Raw genomic sequence first — 22,410 nt, 5'->3', positions numbered from 1 at the left:
CAGTCCTGATACAGTGAAATACTCAGTCACATGCTCTACTTCAGGCACACTGATTCAAGAGAAACGGGAGAAACTTGAGTTGCTCTCCACTAATGCATCCAGTTTTAATAATTTTCTTCCACAGATTCATTACAAAACAATTTATTAACTTTGAATGTTCAAAATATCTTACTGTGTTTGTATTTCTCCTTATAAGGAGAGAAGTTGTAATTATGTCTGGAACTGGGTGATTAAAAACCTGATGAAGAGTATGTGGAAGATTGGCTAATTTCTTTTATACTCCTACAATTATTGTTTGACTTATTTTGACATGATAGATCTCTGTTACTGTCTTCTACAAGGTCATCCAGAGAAAACCCTGGATATTTTCATTGGAGTGTCCTTTAATTCTAAGTAAATCACTAAGATGTGGTAGAGATTACACTTTTTTTTTCCAGGTTAAAAATATTTGTCATGGCAAGAATAAAAGAAGAGCAATTGGGTGCCAATAATACCGAAAACTCAAGAGTTAAACAAAATATTACATACCTTATGAACAAGAAATTTAAATATACAATGAAAATTTGTAGGAGCTCACTGACTCAGTGGCAAAGAGAAAAACAGACAATGAATCTCCTTAAGAGACACTTTTGAAAAGACACTGGACAGATCTCACATTAAAGTGGATTACCTTGCTTCCTTGGATGCTCTCACCAGGGGGTCCCGGTGGACCAGGCAAACCTTTCTGTCCCATGATACCCTGTAACAGTCAGTGGGGCACAAAAAGAAGAATTAGGCAGTAAACTCTATTCCTGGTAACACTTAGAAAGTAATCTCAAAGTCATTGCAAGCAAAAAGTAAAACCACGTCAAAGACCATAGTTCTGATTCTTCTTTGGTTAATGGTTTCTCACTGTGGGTCTTTGCAAATTCTTGGCAAATTCCCAGGAAAGCCAAGGAACAACTAAGCTGAAAATAATGAAAGAATAAAATTCGCCTGTGAAAGCGATACATCCTGAAAAAAATATTCACGCTCTGTTGCTTATTGCATTTCTGGAACAGGGTGGTAACAGAAATATTTCCCCATTTACATACTGGTTTCTTCAAAATGGCAGTGGACACTTCTCTTAATCTCTGCTAAGGAAATCACACCAAAGAGTTACAGAGGTGTATCTATTTTTAATTTAAGTAGAGAAATATACACAATATTTCTCCTTGTTGCCTCTGTAAAAATGATCGATGAATACACCTATAATAAAGAAATCCAAGCATGCATTGAATTTCTTTTCTTACCAACATGTCTTTTTTGAACTATAAATCACCTAAGTGGAGGGAGAAAAAAATTGCCCAGATGTTGCATGCTGACTGCTTATAGAATTGACTTTTTTGTTTTCATGGGGTTTTGTTTTGTTATGTTTTGTTTTTCCCTAATGGTTTTACTAATTAAATTAATTTGAGCCAATTTCATTGAGCAAAAATTACAAACATAAAGTTCACATTTAACATATTTTCCACTACAAAAGAATCTCTCGGAAACAAAATAGATAGAAATGGAAGAATGCATCATTTAAATAATTGATCAGCTGTTCTGTTCAATTTCCAGCTGTAATCTCATAAAGTTTAGCTGCAAATGCAATTGTTATCTGGTCAGTATTCCTTCCTGATCTGGTTGTAGAAGTGTATGGTCAGTTCCCATGTTTTTATGCTTGATTTCTCCTGCACTTGCACCAATATAAATCAAAAACTGATACAGACGTTTCTGTGTCCAAGAGATCAGCCTGGCAGCCAGCATCACAAAAGAGTAGAAAAGCTTCAACACGGCATTGTACCAACCTTAGGTCCAATTGTTCCACTGCCCCGTGGCCCCGGGGGCCCAGGATAACCTCTCATTCCACGGTCTCCCTGAAAATAGTCACAGAAATGTCAGGTATTCGTCACCTATTAACTGTTAACAGCTTTCATCCACTTACAAAGCAGTCAAACTACTGAGTTTAAAAAACAAACCAAATAAATGTTAGATACATAAACCCTTGCTTTATAGATAGATAGTTTAAAAAGCTCCAAATGGAGGTACCCACATTATTTAAGCTCTAGGTGAAGAACATTATTACTCAAGCAAAGGTCCATGTGATCAAAATTGCCAGCAGAGTAAGGAATCTAATTTGCAAACCTATTAGCTACAGAGGAAAAAGAAAAGCAAACTCACTCGGAAACAACACTATTTTTCAATCATGTTCTACAGGGACTTGCCAGGATGGACAGGGAGCTTTCTCATGGGACACAACAGAGATCATGCCTTTCACTGATACTGTGCTTGTTCTGAAACTAGAAACATTTAATTTCCATAACTGTTGAACTAATGTGTTTATGAAAACTAAATGAATTTTAATAGCATTGATACAGAAGAACAAAAAGAACAGCTCTTCCTTGTTTTCTTAAAAAGCTTTAATGTCTATATGCTTAGCTTGATTTCTTGAGGAAATGAGGCCTCAGTGATATTCAGCCTGTGTTTCTGCTTGTCTGTGTTAGTCCTCTTTTTTTTCTCCTACTATGTTCTGAACTCATCAGTTGATTTCAGCCAAATCCATCAGAAATTAAGAGGCCTCGAGCATATTAATTTTTGACAGATTTGGTGATAATTGGATGCTGGGTAAAGAACAGAGATTCAGTTTATGTTTTTCATGGGAAAAAAACACAAACAAACAAACAAACCAACAAACAAACAGACAAACCCAGCAAAGGACATGGGGGCTGGGGGACATTACTGGTAAGGGTAAAGCACAGGGACATAAGAGGCAGTTTTGTTTTCCTCAGCCCATAATTGTACAAATGACAGAATAGGCAAACATTCAGCATATGGTCACTAGAAAACTCCCATCAGTTTGAAAAGAAAAAAAAAAAAGAAATCTATAACTGATAAGTTATAGATGCAAAAAATTCTGGGTCATGTTTAGCAAATGTACCTAAACCTATGCCTGTGCAGGCAAGCGCAAAAGAAAAAAATGTTCTGATAAGCTACAGATCACCCAATATATTAATAACAGAGCCAAAAAGAAATTGTATTTCTTGAGAAAATGAAAAAAATAATTGTAAAACTGCTTCATTGTACTTGTTTTTGCACTCGGAAAAGCTGTAGAATGGCTGAGCCTGCAGAGGGAGCATTCTAACTAGGAGAGAGTTGCAAGTGTATATCACGCAAATCACAGATGACACTGAGAGTTGTGGCAGGAACAACATATCAAACTGATTACAAAGGAAGGAAACAAAAGTACAGGATCTTTTACTGACTTCCTTTACTTTCCGGGACGAATGTGTGCAGTCATTATAGCAATTGCTTTGAGGTGAAATGCTCAAGGTTCAGTCTCTAGCAAGAGACCACTCCAATTCATTTTTTTCTTTTTTTTTAATATGGCTATGAGACTCTCATGTTATGTCCTGACATATGCACTGTTTATGTAAATATATTATGGCCTGAACTATGCTCAGGTTTGATGGATATGGAGAGGTGGGAACTCTGAATCCAAAGGTGAAGGCTGAGATTGAGCTTACAATGCTTTCCTTCTTGATGTAACATTTGGCTTCCGAATTTATCTTCAGTTTCCCTTTCTTCCGAAGAACTGGAGCCTGGCCGGCTTGAGTCAGGACATCAGCATGGCACATGGGTGCTCTTAGCTCTGACTTGTGTCAAGCTTGTTGGGTAAAATTGATTGCTATGTTCAGTCAGAAGGGAATTTCGCCCTCAGATTTGATCAGAGCGGGGAGTTTATTGTTCCTCTCTGCTCTGGTCTGTAAAAGGGAACTAAAGAGAGGGCTGTTCTCATTAGTAGTGTTCTTTTGCCTCGTATGACCTGAGGCTTTTACATCATGCCTTCCCTGCTAATGCAAAGAGCCAATATATTGGCAATACCCTTGAACATTTTGCCCTTTTTTTTTCTTTCACCCCTCAAAAATTCTATCTATAAACTCTTCAAGATTACAATCTTAAGTACTTAAGGATTGTAGGATTTAAGTCTGGTACATAGTGCAGTGACATGTCCCTCTGCAGTGGGATGAACAGTAGGTATTCTTGATCCTTTAAAACCTCTCTGGTTTCTCAGTTTCTCCCGCAATGCATTTTCTTACAATTAGCTTGAGACTCTTGTATTACTAGAAAATACTGAGAGCCCAGGCAAATCTAATAATCTTCCTATCGAGCACCATCTGTTACCAAAGGAATAATTATTGGTCCTCAGTGTCCCCAGAAACCATAATAAAACCTTAAGCTGTTTGTAGGAACTTCAGGAGCAGAAGTTGCAAAGACCAGCCCAAGCTTTCCCTGCCCAAGCCTCCTTCTGAACCTAACAGAGGTGCCAGAGCTAAGACATGGATGCACAGATAAGACTTTACATTATAAGTTTGTTTTAGGAGATCCTGGGCTGCTGTGGCCTGTGAAACAGCCTGTAAGCCACTGTGATGGAAGGCAGGTTACCAAACAAGTAAATGATTCCTTATGGCCCAGTATCCAATATACCCACAACCTGCTTTTAGACCAGTCCTGACCAAAAAGAGCGTAAGGGTGACTTGAAGTCATCTGTGTCTTCCTCCCATGGGTAACACATTCTTACACAGGGTCGTTGCAGGTGAAAGATTGAATTTTAGCCTCACATGCTTAGTTAATACCAGATGTCTCACTGAAAAGCTCTTTTGTAGAGCTTTATAATAATCCTATGTTTCTGTATTTCTTGGCTTAGAGAAAAAGTCTTATTTTGCTTTATGAGTTGTGAAGTGCAGCAGTTCTTTTTTCTAAGGTGTGACACTAAACTGTCCTCGAGGGAATTCATTTCAAGAAGAATTAGTACTGCTCTTTGATGAGGTCTAATTTATTCCCTGTACTGTGCTTGTTGACAAGTATGTCATCATCAGCAAAACAGTGAACTAGAAAAACACCACTGAAACAAGAAATAAAGAGCTGAGTCAAGACAGTGTAAAGTATGGGACTCCAATATCTATTCTTTACCATTTGTTCAAGAAAATTCATCAGATGACCTAACGGTCACCTGCAAAATATATCTTGGCTTCCAAATATATATACCTCACTTGCTGTGAAGCATCTATATTTGATACTGAAACATACAACAAACACTGCAGTACTCTCTTTAGTGAGGGCTAGTGGACACAATGGTATTTGTAAGAAGAACCATTAAAAAAGAGACATTTCATGTCTACTTTCCACATTTTAGTTCAAATAGACAGGGCCCAGGCTGCAAAAGTTATTTATATTGCAACTGGATCCAGCCCAAATATTCACGCATTAGGGACTACGCTTGGGGTTTTAACAATCCTGCTGCTATCCAGTTACTGACAATGAAGCTTGCTTTATTTCTAGTGCTGGGTTCTTGCTCTTGAATATCTGTAACCCACCTACTAGTTGGCAACAGTGCTTTTAAATAACTTTTTTATTATATTCTGACATTATTTGCTTCTGTTCTAATGCTACAAAAAATAGGGTGCTGCCAGGATTGAATGCATCCCACATGTTCCAATTTTGTTTTCATGTGAATTTGACCTCTGATACATAAAATTCCTATCTAGCAGTGTGCACATATGTGAGCCATTTCTGAAAGTGGGGAGAACAGAGCTCTGATTCAGCTGAGTGGAACATTCCTATATAATGATACTCAAAGGAATTTCAAATTAACTGGAGCGTAAATTTATCAAATAAATGTTCTTTTCTATAAGCAGAGATTGTTGCCGTTTTTCTTATATATATATATATATATATATATATATATATATATATATATATTTTTTTTTTTTTTTTTTTTTTTGTGATGTGGAAAGGATGAGAGACAGACATCACACTTCCATTTTATTTAAAAAACCCAGAAGATTGTTCATTTTATGAACTAAGTTCTGGGGGAATTCTTGCAATTCAGGTGAATTTTATTATTTCCTCTTGGAATTAAATACTATTAAATTATAAGAGCCTCATCTCTTGGTCACAGATATTTCACTTCTGCTCAGTCAAATTCAGGTTGAAGTAATGGGCCTATTGCCAAATTTATTTTTAATCAGTAATTTTCAACTAAAGGAACACAGGTCATATTCCTCGCACAAAAAGATACTACCAATAAACCTTTACTAATCTGAATATACTTCAGCCCACGGACCTGGAGGGCTGATGATACTTCTTATGCTGTTCATGGGTGGACTGACGGATAAGATTCAATGTCTTTATAAAGGAATGTGAGCAACTCACTTCAATTGGCAATGATTTACAACACTTAGAATGGAAAGCAAAAATTGTAAGTAGGTTAATAGCCAATCTATGATTTAATTAAATATATATGTTATTATATCATGAAACTTCCACTGCTTTAGGAATCACTGTCATAAAAGCACTAGATCTCATGTTCTCCACTGCAAAAACTTGGTATATTATCTTTCACTTTGTAGCTTTTATCTCCTCTTCTATAATGCATTTTATGACACCATATTGTACTTCCATCAGTCATGATCTGGTTACAACTTTCCTAATAATTATACAGTCAAAGAATTGCTTGTCCTAACAATTACTTGTGACCCATTTTCTGATCTTTCATATAAGCCACTATGCACTACGATTTCACAAAGTTTATTTCTGTAAACCTTGTACATTTGTGATAATTTTCAGAAACACAACAAACAATGTTGAATTTAAAAATTCCAATTGTGAGAAATTGTACTGTCATTATTCTAGTGGTTTTCTTTCACTTTAAAAAAAAAAAAAGGTTCCATGTCAGATTTAATTCAAATTTCTTTATTTTAAACCCCTATATTCTCACTGAAACTCTGATTTATATTCCTGGTGTTTGTAGTCTTTCAACCATGGCATCACATTGGGAGATTATGATATGATCTTCCAATTCATTTTCTTTGGGAAACACTACTTTCCAGAATTATTTATTTAGGAGATAGGGGAGTATTCCAGACATGATGATGCCCCCTAGACATTTTGTAGTCACAAGTTACATTTTTATCTGATACCTGTCTTAATAATTTCATACACTATTCTAGGAGTTTAATGAAATGTTCTTCTGTAGTACCAAGAACAATGTCTTGTAAGACTGTATTATATCAAGTCTTGTATCTCTATTTGCAAAATACATAATCTCATACTGAAAAAAAAACCTAATTAGCTAGTAATATGTGTTTTCTGTAAGTCTACATTCAATGACATAATTTAAATTACTTCTAGTTTTTTAATTATTTGCATCATAGTTCAGACCCTGCATTACTTTATAGGAAATGTCCTATATTAATAAGCAGTAATTCAGAACAGGAGCACAAAGCCTGATTTCTCAGATTCCATTGTCAGGTTAATCTATGATCATTTGAAAGTCAAGTCATTCTGTGGTCACTCTATGCTCAGGTCATTCGAAGGATGACTGTCCTTTGGTTTTTCCTTTATTGTGGATATGTTTTTAAGAAGTTATTGCTGTTGTTTATTTTAAATAGGAATTCTCATGTTCTGGGAAGTGAAGTTGAAAGTTCTTTCTGTTTGGGAAACAAACTATTTGGGCAATATTTATTTTGCTTTCTCCTGCAACAAGCTGCTTATTTCCTATTTCACATATGTAATGAGGAAACCATTAATAAAACCACTCTGTGGGATATTTAAAAAAGATCATGCTTGATTTCAATCTTAAATCTCTTTTTTCCAACTTTTTATAACATTATAATTACAATGCAACTTTTTAGGTGAATTACACACCGCTTAGACCTTTATAACATTTTAGCTATTCTGTGTTTTTGCAAAAAAAACTCGGAAGTGTTTCAGTGTTGTATTTCTAATCCCTTTATCAGTTTTTTTTTGTTTGTTTCTTTGTCTGTTTGTTTTTCTGCTGAGTTTTGTTTCCAAACTAATATTAATTTCAGATGAAGGTTTCTAATCTTTCTTAGTAATCCAATTCTAGGAACTTTCAAAGTATGTCACTAGTTCCATGGAAACAACATTTCCTGTGATTCCTCTGGTTTTGTCTTCCCGTTATAGGAGACGGGAATTGCATAATTATTAGACAATACTCTGTGTTAGATTATAACATCCACATGGAAACTGCAGCATCTAGAAACATTCTGGGTCTTTGGATGTATGAAGAACCTGCAGATTTGCATAAAATCTGAGGACAAAGCAGGAACTGGTTTATATCTATCATGCCAGAGAAGTCTATCACAAGCTTTTCTTCTAACTGAAATGCAAAGTGGGATATGAGATTGCAGTGGTTTGTCATATATATATTCTATTCTAATATAATGCATTTTTCAGGAGATGTTTTTCTACCTTGTCTACTAGTCAGATGTGTGTAGTACTATTGTACAAGTACCTTTGGTCCAGCGTCTCCCACGCCTCTTGGGCCTACTGGTCCTTGGGGGCCTGCTGGTCCTGGAGGTCCCTGGTACAGCAGAGGAATAAAGCACGTCAGTAGTTGTGCGAAAGTAAGAGTATTTGTGTTCTTCAACAAATAAGAGAACTTCAACAATAATTACTAATCTCTCTGGTTTTGCTGTATTTTGTCAAACCCTTTAAGTTTCTGACATGTACTGAGCAACAGTCATCCCCAGTCACAGGTGAAAACCTGAAAAGACTACCAAAGTGGTGGAAAAAAGTCCATCTCTTTACTTAATAACATCGGAGTAATTAATTCTCAGCTCAGAGAAGCCAGTGAGAAAGCAGACATTGTTCCATAACTCATACAGTGCAGACATTACACACCTGAGATACCAGAGGTAACCCATCTAAATTTGGGGGCTGGGTAACTGTAACATACTTTGGTGTATTTGTGCTCAACAGTGTCTTCTCCTGAATTTCCTGCTCAATCCATCACAGACCCTCCAGCTGCCTTTCATACTGTGGGAGGTATCCTCCCCTTCCCTTTCTGCATTCATAGGGCAAACTTCTTTGCCCCATCATGCTATAGAGACTTAGCTACATAAATCTAGTCCATGTCTGACAGTGGTTTATGGAGTTGGCCTTTCCAGATCATGAGGTATGGAAAAGCAGCTCAAGAAGGGGAAAGATGCATGCTGCAGCACAACATAATCTTCACACGCTTCAAGGACATGAACTCATGTACCAGAGAGAAACACAATCAGCTTTTACTGAACTCAGAGACTGAGTTGCAGGGAAATGTGGCCCTTATGGCAGCTGTAGATGGGAATCCTAGAACAGATGTGATTTCAGGAACACTACTGCAGAGCAAAGCTCTTTTTTTCAATTGTCAAGTCACTAACAGAAATGCAGGAAGTGCATACACGTAAGTTTGTCATCCTGTGACTGGGCAGACTACAACCAGCACTCATTCACCTTTATTAGTCAACGATTATCAAACCAGGTTTCTCTTGAATTCTTTGATTAATTAGAAATGAAAAGTTTTCAGCTTCTCACTGACCTCTTTGATTCTGTATCTACCAATATTTCTTTTTCATGTGGTTTAAACAAGTCATCTTGACTTGTAAAGCTTAAAACTTCTGTTCCTATGTGGCATTTTAAGGTCTACTAGAAGTTCTTCAGTCATCTATTTGCATCACTGCCTTCCTCATGATTGCCTTTGCATTTGCATTCTCATTTCAGTTTTAACTGGGATGACAGTAGGGTTTTTTCATCTGTTTGCATGTCCTATGCTTAATAGGTCTGGATCTGTTACTGGCATTCCTTGACCCTCCAAAGAGTCTTGAGCTGGTCTAGTGTCCTCACATGCTGTGAAATACATCAGGTACGTGGCATTACACCAGGAATTCTGAGTAAATACCCTCTGAACAAATTCTGATCCCTTTTTAGGATCAGTTTGAATGACAGGAAATTGGAGCTGAGTCGTGTCTTATTTGGAAGCACTCAGGTCCCACCTCAGTGTATTTAGGAGTGTCTTTGTGGTTGTTTGAAATCAGTCTGGATTATAGACATAAAGAAAGTAGTGCTAATGGAAATTGACATGTGGTTGAAGGATGGCACCAGTATTTTCACTTCCTAGTGAAAGGCTGATCAAACATCTGTGTGGCTTTGGATGACTGAAATTTGGGCTTATATCCCCTTGTAAGGGAATGTGCCAGCTGGAATGCTCAGGCATTAACCCCCTCTGGAGCTAACCATCAGAAAAGCAAGGGGAGGGGAAACCTTCAAAAAAGAGGATTTAATCCCCTGGTATGAAAGCAGCTGAAAAATCAAGGAATTGAAGGCTTCAAGATTCGGCCAAACTGATGTTATAAGAGATCTTGAACAAAAAATGGTAAAGAAAAGGGAGGGAGGGGGAGAGGGAAGGAAAATAATTCAAAGCAGCTATTATATTAAACGTGTATGAGCAACCATGAAGGTTTTGATGGAATTACACGGTATCACTTTCATGATGCTGAAAGAAAAAGGTTTATATCCTATTCTGACTGCCTGTAGAACTGGCACTGTATCTAGGACAGGAAAGGACTTCAAAATATATATGAAATATTTAAATTAGATATAGAATTAAATGGAAGATTAATTGCACTTAGTTATGTAACTAAATATGGGGTTATTGAATAGTAACTTTTTTTTTAATTAGAACATAAAGTAGAGAATTAAAATTGTACTTACAGCTTCACCTTTGTGGCCATCGCCTTTTTCTCCACGGGGCCCAGGTGGTCCAGGCAGTCCCCGGTTACCCTAAACACAAAATAGTAAATCACGCATTGTGCTAGTAACTGGATCATCACAATTTAACAAATATTAAAAAATATGTAAGAAAACTATTTAATATCCTTTTGAAAATATAGGACAGCAGTTACTAGCTCTTGCAATTTGTTTTCAAAGCTCAGAAATTTTTGTGCTTTTTTATTGTCACTTCAGTTGATCAAACTAAGAATTCAGAAGAATAGGAGGTCTGTTAGGAAATTATTCATTTCTAGATTTTTAGTTGCAGAGACAAATCTTCAGAACATTTACTTTATCTTAAGTCAATAGAAAGTTAAATTTCTTTTTTAAAAGTTAAACTTTTATGACTTTAGGAGTAACTCTTTACACTTGAAGAACAAATTCAACAATACTGAAACATAACATGCCAGCTTTAAGGTATTTTATATAGGACATTTTGCTTTTCCAGGTAATCACATTGGTTCTCTCAAACAGTAAAGCAAAACTGCATTCTATGAGAGAAGTAAAAGAAAGAAATACAACCTATTATAATACATAATTTCTCTTAGTTTAGCCTAAAATGCTCTTTAGCAGGAGACAATCACTCCTTCTGTTGACTCTTCCACTGACTCCCACTAAAGATTTGTGCATTTGCAAAACCTCAATGCTTCCTTTCAGGACCAGAAGAGAAGCAAATAGCAATATTTTCCTCTTTCCCTCATTCCAGTGATAGTTTTCCTGACATTTATTGAGAAAACTAATTGAGCTTACAATAGACTGTTCTTCATGGAAACAAGAAAGAAAATATATTACTTTGAGGCATCCCTCAAGATACACCGGTAGTCTGTGCTGTAGATGTTCACATGACAGCACTGCTCATCAGAAATCCTTATTGATACCTGTAGGTCACACTTTGACCCCACTCCTAAGCACGGTATGATATGGCCATACAGGGAGAAGTGAACACCCTTCCCTCAGTCCCACAGAACCAAGAAAAGTAAACGGACTCTCCTGTGGAGTGTTGGAAGGTCAGTTGTTAATATGCATACAGATAACATATAATGAAGAATAATTACATACAAATAGCAAATATTTCCCTGTCTATTCTAGTAAAAATAAATAGCTAGACAAAAGAAAATACAAATGACTGAAAATGACTGGAAAATTCTGCAGTAACATAATGCTTGAAGAAACCATGAATGGAGCCCTGATAGCAGCTCAGATCTCAGGGGCTGGTCTGTCTGAATACAGTGTCCATGCCTGGAGAACAAACTGACTCATATTGCTGTTAGGTATCCAACAAAAACAGACTTTGGGCCCAAATTTCCTGTCCCATTAATGTCTCTACCATAGACACAAGCCATCAGATCTTCTTAAGCAATTTATCCTCGTCAAGGAAAAATGGAAGAGGTGCTTTAGCTTTCCTAAAGATGTACACATCACAAGTTTAGTCTAGGAAGTAAGTGAATGAAGACATTCAAGGTAGACTCAGTGTTCTGGTTAGATGAATCTTTGAAACGACTTTAAAATGGAATTTGGGATAGGGGTGCAAGCATGCCTTACGCTTAAAGAAAATGGTACATGGTAGATCAGTCTTGTATCAATTTCTCCTATTCTCCAGTCCAAAGGCATATTTTCACTGGAAGACCATAAGCAGAACCTGACCACCAGATCCAAACTGTGTCAGCAGTGGAAGATATTTCTTCATGTTTCCTAATTTTCAAATTATGGAATTCTGATCCACTTCTGTGAAAATTTAACCAAGGAATGTTCTTCTAGTTCATAAATAACTTTATAATGGAAAGCAAATTTTAACCTTTTCTTCATTTGTAATATCCATAGTTCTTAAATTGTGTATAAAATGAGAAATGTTTTAGAAACATTTGATAACTTGATTATTTTTAACAAAAAAAAGAAACCTTGGATCATGAATTCATCTCTTTCTACTTCTAATTCCAAGTAAATCCTATTCCATACCCTATATGCAAATAAGTATTTCCAAATGATCGATTTTTTAAATTCTTTATTTTGAGTCTTACCTATGTTTTTGAATGTGCAAGGCTGGTATTACTGAAACACCACTGTTAAAATAACTAATACCTTTCAGTTTATACTGAGTAAAGAGCATATTGCCCATATAGAGGTATAAAAGACCACATGAGATACTGAAAGGCCAAATTGAATTTGAAGAGACACTTTCCTAATGAAGACTTCCCAAGGGAAGTTTGCAGGATGAGGTACATGGGATTAATTATGTAATCTACTTTGTGTTTCTTCTTTGAAAAGATTTTGAAAAACAGACCTAAGCTGGAATGATGGGAAAGTTGAAGAAGTGATCAGTTACTGTCCTGAAAAGGTTGTTCAAGTGGTTTCTACATTTTCACAAGAGTTTTGCATATGTCTCATGTTTCTTTATTTTCCATATTTTGTCTAAAAACTCCTACCGTTGGTCCCATTATTGAATTTCCAGGAAGTCCATCATCTCCCGGTGGCCCCTTGGGTCCTGGATCCCCCTACCCAGAAAGAAACAAATCCAAAACCATATTAATTATTTTCAGTTTTAATTTCCAAAGTTTTGCAGAAAAGAACAACTATTCAATTCTTTCTGGCAGTGACAATTATTGAGCTGGGTAATACGAAATCAGTATTTCTAGAGGAAGATTTTACTACCTTGATTCTGACCTCTCTTATACTTCTGCTTCTCCACAACTTTCTCAAAGAGTTTGTCCTGCCTTGATGAATAACTTGATGCTTTTAGTTTTCAGCTGAAGGCTGAATATCATAACCCAGGTTCAGTGGCCAGACTCACCTGTGGCTTCTGCCTGCTTACGCCCACAGAAGCCAGGATGCATAACCTTGTTTCTGCCAGAGCACATAGAGAACAGCAAAAAAATTCAAAGACAAGTGCTGACACAGAGTATGCTTAGAAAGGCTACAGATTCAATGGTGCAGCACTTCAAAACTGCACACTCCACAGTCTGAAAACCCAGGAAGATACTTGAGGTTTTCCTCAAATATTACCCAGTATAACTGCATGGTAATCTTAGCTCTGTCAGTGTCTTTCCTGGAGAGCAATCGGGTTTAGAATTCAAGTTCCTCCTGTTATCCCTTCACAGAGCAAAATTTGACTCCTTCTAGTGTTTAATCTATGGCAACTGATGTTTTACTTTACATTAAGGATCTTAGGAAGAAAATTTCAATTTTCGATTAAACTTTTGGAATTTTTAGCACTAGTGAGAAGGACAGGCAGTATTTAACCAAACATTCACTAGGGAATGCAGATCACATATTCTATCAAAACCACAGATCAGTTGTAACCATAGAAAGGACTCTGAGAGAAAACAGCTCTCTAATGTTACTGTCTCCATATTAATAGCAGCGTAACAGTTGTCAGGGGAAATACAACTCTAGTCCCTGAACATGGGTGTAGCTTAAAATAAATAAATTTCCAGTGGACGCAGCCATGTCTGTCCAGGAGTTAAGACCTCTCGCAATCATCCACTACTACATCAAATACCTAGAGATGTACTAAAAAGACCTCAGACCATGGTAACTCCCAGTTTTAAAAAACATGCGGATTCCTTGCATTAGAAATCTATAATGCACTTCACTACTGCAGATACCAGGACATTTCAAGAATACAATTGCTAATGATCATTGTACACATCATAAAAACAGCAAGTATTTTATTCTTAAAATAAAAATAAAAGGAGTTTCAACTGTTTTTAAAAACTTTGAGTTAGCTTTACTGTTGCTGAATCCACTTATTTTACTCAGCAGGACAACTCCCACTCATTTCAGGTACTTTTTTCCAATATAGAAAACTAGGTGGATGTAGCTGTAGCTATCTCGTATATGACATTTAATCTAAATTAGTATCCACTGGTCAGCTGTTCACTTGGAAGTAACATGCAAACATTCATCTCCACAAAATCATCTAGTTTAGCATGTAACTCTCTGGAACTATACAAAGACACATTCCCGCAGAGATTTGTTGCCACATTCAGGAAACATTTAGTCTAAGAAACAAAGTACAGAGTAAATTTGAAAAACAAAAACAACGACAAAAGCAACAACAACAACGACCAACTTCAAAGTGATAAATTTCACAAGAGGGGCCAAAACACAACCAAAATGCAAGAAGAATTTTTCTTTTTCTTCTTTTTTTTTTTTTTTTTTAACAAATTACTTTGGAAGTAATAACACATACTAAGTTCAGTATCCTCTAAAGACCCCTCAAACACACTCTGTTAATTTTTATTATTTGCCAGTTGTTATTTCTAAAATTCAGTCATCTTTGTTACTACAACAAGGAATTTTAACTTATTTAACTGTCCTGGTTTTGTTAAAAAACAAGTTTCTCTTTTAGTGAATTTTGCCTGTCAGCTAAAGCCTTCATATTAGCTGCATTTTCCTGGAGAAACAGATATATGTTTTGGTAAACCTAGCAATGGAATGCGAAGTTATTGATAAGAACAGATTCACATCTCACGAGAGGGGCAATGAGAAACAGGTGACCAAGAAACTGACCAACGGAGTATAATATTCCATTCACTTGAATACTTCATATAAAAGTGGGAGATCACGAGGATCTCATCCCTTTTGCTTATGGCCGACATTAGGAGAGGACCTTGTCAGTTGTCCCTGCGAACTGAGGCCTAGTGAGAGACTGAATCCAGCTCCGGTTGGCTGCAGAGTCTAATCCAGGACTTCGGGTGCTGGCTCTGCAGTTGCTGAGACTTTCAAGATTGGTTTTGTATATTTTGTATTATTTTCTCTATTCTTATTAGCAGCATTAGTAAAACATTTTTAATTTTTCCAACTCTCTTCTCTTTGTCTTTCTTTCCCTCCTGATCGCCTGTCCTGAGTGGGAAGGGGGCAGAGGGAAGGGCTGAAGGGAGAAGAGGGGAGAGAGGGTGTCAACAATACATCTGCCACGGTTTTATTGTCACCCCGCAATCAAAATCCTCGACATTAACTTATATTCTTTTGACAGATGTATGCACTAGAAATTTTCCAGTCTCTGGTCTCCAGCAAACATGTATCAGATAATCACCTTTGGTCCAGCAGGTCCCTGAATAGATGATCCAGTGACACCAGGTGGTCCTCTCTCTCCTGGTTCACCCTGTTACAAAATGGTATCATCTAGATTTAAACAGACAGTTTCATTTTCTGCACAAGTAGCAAGAAATTTTTTCAACACTTTATATTATAAAAATATCTATAACATAGATCTATCTACAAAATAGACAATATTTGGGAAAAAAACATAAATAAACTTACTCTTCTTGTGAAAGCTGGTCCATGTTTTATGTTGTAAATAACAATTGGTTGAACAATGTATTTCATTAACTTTCATAATTTTTTGTGTCTAGCTTACAAAGCCAATGGAATAACCAGAATACTTGTATTATTTCAATTTCTGTGTCATTTAGAGCAACACTTAATCACAAAATGTTATAGTAGAAAGCTAATGCTTCGAAAAAAAATTTTGTGAAATGCTGATCTTTAGAATCACTTGGACAACTTTAATTTAGCTTCTCAGTGCTCACACATAAATATAAGGTCTCTATTATATGGTTACCAATTCTTTTTCTCCTTGGGACTTTTTGTGTCATTCAGGACAAGGGATGGAAATATTTCTGCTTTTCCTTTTTTCTGTTTAGTCTCCAAGCATCAGATGCTTGAGAAATTGGTATATTACTTAAATTCCATAGATACTTTTATAAAACACAAAGTGAAGGATTACTCTGAAGGAACAAGCTTACTTTTGGTCCAGCTGGGCCTTGTACTCCTCTATAACCAATCAGTCCTTGGGATCCTTTTTCTCCTTGATCACCCTGATGGAAACAAACCTTTTGTTTCAATCACAGCAAAGTTTTACTCACAACTGGGAGACACACGAATAAGAAAAAATAGGATGACAATGTTGCCCGTAATTAGAAAGTATTTAGATGCTCCACTTCACCTGAAATCCCAGTTCTAGAATCTGCTCCAAATTTCCTACATTTAGGAGGAGAGATAAAAGCTGTCTGTGTATTGATACATGTTTCCAGCTTTTAATTTGGTATTTACACATCTAACTTGTAACATAATTTCTCTTAGCTCCTTCTCTCTCCCTGTGAGCATGTTCAGATAATTTGTCTCCTCCTAACTTTCTGTACTGAATTTTTATGAAATCTCTACTGCACAATTAACTTTAGGGTCTGTGTTTATAGTCTAATCTTTGTTCCACTTGTGCAGGCTAAGGAATACACTGCTCTCTCTTAAAGTCTTTTAAAACATCAGGTAAAATACAGTTGCTCCTTAAGAGATAATGAATGAAAAAAGGGTCCAGAATCTGAGCTTTTACAAATAAAATTTGTAGTATTTCTCCAGGATGCATGTCAAGCCATACCTTTTGGCCTACATCTCCTTTGCCAGGGGGTCCTTCTGGGCCTCTTGGACCTTGATCTCCCTTTTCTCCCTAACAGAGATTAAATGGTTAATTAATTTTCATTTAGGTAACTTTATTGAATCAACAGACTTATGAGAAACAATGCTTGCATAAACACTTTTCCTGAAAATGTCAGTAAATGTCTGGTTAAAACTTCGTCCTGCAAAAAATTCAGTATTCTGTCTTCTTAACCCTGCCCCCTTCTACGCTCCTGCATTCATATTCCTTACTTCACAGACATTTGTAATAGTGTCATTTGCAATTACATGAGTCTTTTGTAGGAGAAATTGTATGCATATACTCATATGAGGAAGAGAAATGCTTGCAAACTTATAGACAATGTCTTGGTCGATCAATTCTGAGACAAACAACTTCTAAGAAGCAGTCATTTGGGCCAACTCTGTAGACAAAGGCTGATCCAGACTGCATCTATTTGCCAGCAACACTACTTCAAATAATTCATAAATAATCCACATAAAACATTCTGTTACGGAATATTATCTACAAAATATTTCTGTATAATATAAGTCAGATTAGTATGTCAGAATGCCGGTAGGTAATTCAGAAAGTTAAAACCAAATTAAAATGAAGCTTAAAAACTTATTTCTGATCCGAGCTGTTGATGGAAGTGGCATTACAGAGCCTCCTGTTGATGGCTTCAGTCTAGGTCCCACTTCACACCTGCAAATAGCTGCTGTAACATCTCTGTGCTACTAACTGCAGGCACCAGCTGTTCTTTGCACTGTCCTGAACACCCAAGGTAGCTCAGTACTAACAACATTTTCACTTATAATGAATTACAACAGTGAAGGTGACAGCACCAAGATGATCATCAGTATAAAGTCAATATGCAAGAGAAAAAAACCCCAGCAATCCCAAATACAAAAGCCACCTGTAAATTTAACCCAATGCTTACTCTTAATGCTGATGTTTCCCTTTTGATACACTGAGATTTTCACTTTTGAGCACTTACATAGTGGGAGACTTCAAATTTTTAAAAATAACTGACAACAGAAATTGAATACATTTTCTTACAGTGGAAGGCTTACTGTCTTAGGCTGTGGTATTTGCACTGCTCTTGTAGATGAAAAAAAAGTTGCAATATTACTAGGTGCTTATTACAGATCTTCAGATGTTTTCTGATTAGAGACTTGCAGTCAAAAAATGCTGATGAGCTTACTCTGAACCTTGTTCAGTTCATCAGAGCTACATGTTGGTCAGCTGCTGCCCTCATTGATGAGCTGCACAGTTGCAGAGTTTGGAGACGCCTGAATTCACAGCAGCAACTGAGTTTTGCTCACTCAGCAGCTCATTCTTTCTGGAATGAGTAAAATTAAAAAGCCTCCATTTAACTTACTCTTAACTGACTATTTTTGGCACTCTGCTGTGCACTCCTCTAAATTTCTTTTGACTGTTTTGAATTTATGATTCTCTTTCCCAATATGGTAGAGTTTCTCTTAAAATCTCAGAATTTCCCTTGGAAGCAAGCAGCCGTGCTTGCAGCAGTTTGTGATGGTTTTGTACCAGGCTGACAAACTTCAGCCACACCTCACCACCCTGCTGGATGTCCTAGGTCACATCACTTTGAGCATGACTTCTTGGTGTCAGGAAAAATCTGAACCAGCTGTTAGGAACAGGCTAAAGACACAAGCTATCTCTTCTCTGAGAAGACTGTGAAATTTAACAGTAGTCAATAGGTCACAAAAGGCAGGGCAACTAAATCAGCTGCTGATTCAGATGGTAGCCACTGTTCACACAGTTTGTTGGAAACATCTCAACGAGCCTGGTCCCTTTTCCCTGGCAAAAATATTGGCACATGCCCTCCCCCAGGATGAACTTACCACCGCATATCTCCAAATAATAATTTGTTTTCTTTCTTCTACACCTTTTACATGCAGAAAAATATATTTCCTTACCTTTTCCCCTGACTTCCCAGGATCCCCATGCACACCTTTCTCTCCTGGGAGTCCTGTTTGACCTGTATCTCCCTTAAAGAAGAATAAATAATTATATCTGCATGCTGATATAATGTTGAAATGTTAATTCATGACGTACAATATTTTTGCTCAAATAAAGGTTGTTATTCCCAGTAAGTTAAATATTCTATAGAGTCAGTAATTTTTTTTTACTCATACAATCTAAAATAGATATTTTAAATTTATTTCAAAGCTCCACATCTACTTCTTCAATCTTGGTTTTGTATTGAATGAATTTACATCTATTCCATGGGTAAAAACATGATTGAATGCTGTTTATTTTGTGCACAAGAACAAATGATACAAATGTAACTTCCTTGCAAAGTCAAACATTTGGGACTTAAGGAATGCTCAGCCAATAATGCCTGTGCAGACTGCTCACTTCACTTTTGAATTTGCTTTACAGTTTTTGGTCTATCTGACCACATGCATTGCATGAACTGCATAAAGCTCATAGACTGGTTTGTACCATGACTGGAGCTGTTGACTAGAGACTATCACCTCACTGATGGTAGAACTGGTAAAGGCATTACTTTTGAGACTTGCCACAAAGAGTTGAAACTATCTATAAGAACTAGTCCTGCACAGTGCTTCTTCCATGACTCTGGGAAAAATCACCAAAACCAAGATGTCTGTGTCACCTTACCCAGCGTTCTGGAAGCTCTACTTAAATTGTTAAGGACATAGTACACAGTCTTTAAAGTGGTAGCTGAAGTCAAAGCTTTAAGTGTTTGATAACTCTTCTAACATTTAGGCAGTATGACCACCATTGTCACACAGACTGTTTGGTTTTTTTTCCAATCATTGCAGAAGAACAGAGGTTGCAACATTTCTAACTGGCCTTGGAAATACCTCACCGCCTTTGGAAACACACGGGAAAACTCAGTTTCATTTACGGCTGCTGTGATGTTATTAGGTGAGAGGTTGAGAGCTCTAATGCAGTATTTTGAGTTTAAAACCTAAAACTGTGAAGTTAAGGGAATATCTGTCACTGAAATTCCTTATTTTGATCATAGTTGATTTATATTAAAAAATCTTCTTAGTTTATCAGCAACTAGTGAAAGAATTAGAAGACGCTGTAAGGAGCAGTTAAAAATAATAATAGGCTCACTTTAAGTCCTCGTACGCCAATCCCTGGAATTCCTGGTTCTCCTTTTTGTCCAGGTTCACCTGGTTGACCCTGGTAACAAAACATCTTTTGTTTAACAGAGGAACACAATTTACCTTCATTCATTATTTGCACTGTTTCACTAATTGCTTTTCACGCAGAGTCCTTACGGGTCACTTCCAACTTGAGATATTCTATGATTCTAAGTTTTCAGCCAAGCAGTTTTCCACTGGAAAATTCTGTTCTTTAAAACTCCCCAATCTTGCAGGACTGCATCTGTTTTATTTAGATTTCGCGCCCACTGCAAGCTTAAGTGTTTTAATGTGTTTTACATTTCTATTTTATACCACTATATCAAACACACTCTGGTCACTGAATTAAGAGTGAATCTAAATAAAGAAAAATCAGAACTTCTGTTTAAGATAAAGCTTTACTCTCATGATTCTTCCTTCCAGTAGTTCTAAAACAGTTAAAGAAATAGAAATTCATTGGTTTCAATTTTGCCTTTTAAAATACTTTTTCACACTAAGAAAACTGTCCTCATATACAACATGTTTCACAGCTCCCTATTTTTCCCTACATTAATATTAAACATTGCTGCTGCAACTGCCACTTACATGCCAAAGTAATGCCCAGAAGAAAATGATTGTAGTTCTCTCTGCTCTTGCTACAGTGACTGGTGTCTTCCTTTTGTAGATCAAGGTGACTACAAATCACATTCCTGCTTTACAGCTCTTCATTTCACTTGCTCTCCTAAGTACTTCATCAATTCTCTTTTTCTTGCCTTGGGGTGCTCAGCTGACACTTTATCACTAGAGGTTTGGGCTTTGAGAGCAGGAATTGCTTAGCCCAGGGCTGTCAAACTCATTTTCACCGGGGCCACATCAGCCTTGTGGTTGCCTTCAAAGGACTGAATGTAATTTTAGGACTGTATAAATGTGTTCAGTCCACTTCCAGGTTCTTTCCACATCCACAAAGATGAAGGGCTGAGGCTAAGCACATGCCACATGCTCCATATGGGGAACACCTTGATGGCATGGGTGATTTTCCCTCAAAGACTGAAAAGCGAGTTGTTATCTCTAATGAAGAATTAGGTTTTCATCTCATCAAACACACTCTTGAAAAGCCTGGCAAAGATATGTTACTTGTTGTTTCTTGCTGGTGCTATTTTTTAAAAAAATAATGTCTCAGTCATTACCTTTGGACCTGGCAGACCAGAACCTTTAGATCCTTTTGCTCCAGGGTTTCCTTGGGGACCCTGTATACCCTACAAAGCAAAAGAAATGAGTTGCTGCATTCCATTCTTCCACATCCAAAATTCACCATCTTTCAGTTAATGATGACTTTATCTTATCTTTAAAGAAAACGATTTTCTTGCCTGTCCTCAGGCCTAGTTCTGAAATCTTGGTTTTATTTTTCCTTCAAAGCACTTTAAATTCAGAAGTGGTGGATTCTTACTTTGTGAAACTCTTATCTATACTATGTCATCATCCAAGCAATGTATTTATCTCCTATGTAAATGACTAAGCAGTTTAGACCAAATTTCTGTTTGCTTGATTCTAAGACCACTCAAATCAGTTGGAATCACTTATATTTGGAAGTTTTGCCTAAAGATCAGTTTGGTAATTTCTAAAATGAAAACTCACTGTGAAATTTTTAATGTCTTTACATCAAAATTGGAGCTCTGATACAGTATAACATGAAAACTACATGCAGATGCTCATTACATGTCCAAAATTCAGGCTTACCTGGCTTCCTGGATTGCCTGTTCCTGGTGGTCCTGCTGGGCCCTGTGGTCCCACTTGACCTTGTTCACCCTGTACAAAAGTATTTTCAAGAGTTAAACTGGAATAATCCACACTAGCTGGTTAACATATTTAAACTAAAAACAAAGAAACAGCCCCCAAGCTGTATTAGCGTGAAGTTTGCTGCTTCGTTTGAGTTAAATGTGTTTAGTATATCTGAAAGTCAACTGATCTAATAAAAATAATACCCCTTCCTACCTACAAACTCTGTCTCATTTCTAACACAAGATGATCACAGTAATAACTTTATTATCAGAAAAAACCATAGTTTATCTTTACATACTGAGGTTAATTTTAAAGATTTTATTGTACAGAAATGTACACAGTTTCTCGCACAGCTCTCAAAGGAATAACTTGCCAGTGTCAACAGAGCAGCTAGAGGGTATTTTTGAAAAATCTTTGTCACATGGTATTGCAATGGTATTGTACAGCACTTGGGGATGGACTAGAGGAACTACAGCAGAGGGAATCATGGAAACAGAGGAACATGGG

General features: G+C 36.8%; 1 protein-coding gene across 1 annotated transcript in view; it reads right to left on the bottom strand.

Annotated features, from left to right (window-relative positions):
* Positions 1–22,410, bottom strand: part of COL28A1 (collagen type XXVIII alpha 1 chain) — a 57,551-nt gene that overhangs the window by 9,528 nt on the left and 25,613 nt on the right. Inside the window, exons 17-28 of the mRNA XM_065832574.2 lie at positions 21,862–21,930; positions 21,312–21,380; positions 20,117–20,185; positions 18,946–19,017; positions 16,991–17,059; positions 16,362–16,433; positions 15,650–15,718; positions 13,038–13,106; positions 10,558–10,626; positions 8,321–8,389; positions 1,812–1,880; positions 671–739 (exon numbers count right to left, since the gene is read on the bottom strand). Coding sequence (XP_065688646.1) covers positions 671–739; positions 1,812–1,880; positions 8,321–8,389; positions 10,558–10,626; positions 13,038–13,106; positions 15,650–15,718; positions 16,362–16,433; positions 16,991–17,059; positions 18,946–19,017; positions 20,117–20,185; positions 21,312–21,380; positions 21,862–21,930 — 834 coding nt within the window. The remainder of the gene's footprint in view (positions 1–670; positions 740–1,811; positions 1,881–8,320; positions 8,390–10,557; positions 10,627–13,037; positions 13,107–15,649; positions 15,719–16,361; positions 16,434–16,990; positions 17,060–18,945; positions 19,018–20,116; positions 20,186–21,311; positions 21,381–21,861; positions 21,931–22,410) is intronic.

This window comes from Patagioenas fasciata, chromosome 2 (assembly GCF_037038585.1).
Source record: "Patagioenas fasciata isolate bPatFas1 chromosome 2, bPatFas1.hap1, whole genome shotgun sequence".
Taxonomy (NCBI): domain Eukaryota; kingdom Metazoa; phylum Chordata; class Aves; order Columbiformes; family Columbidae; genus Patagioenas; species Patagioenas fasciata.
Note: the sequence above shows the minus strand (reverse complement) of the source record. Positions and strands in the feature narration are given on the sequence as shown.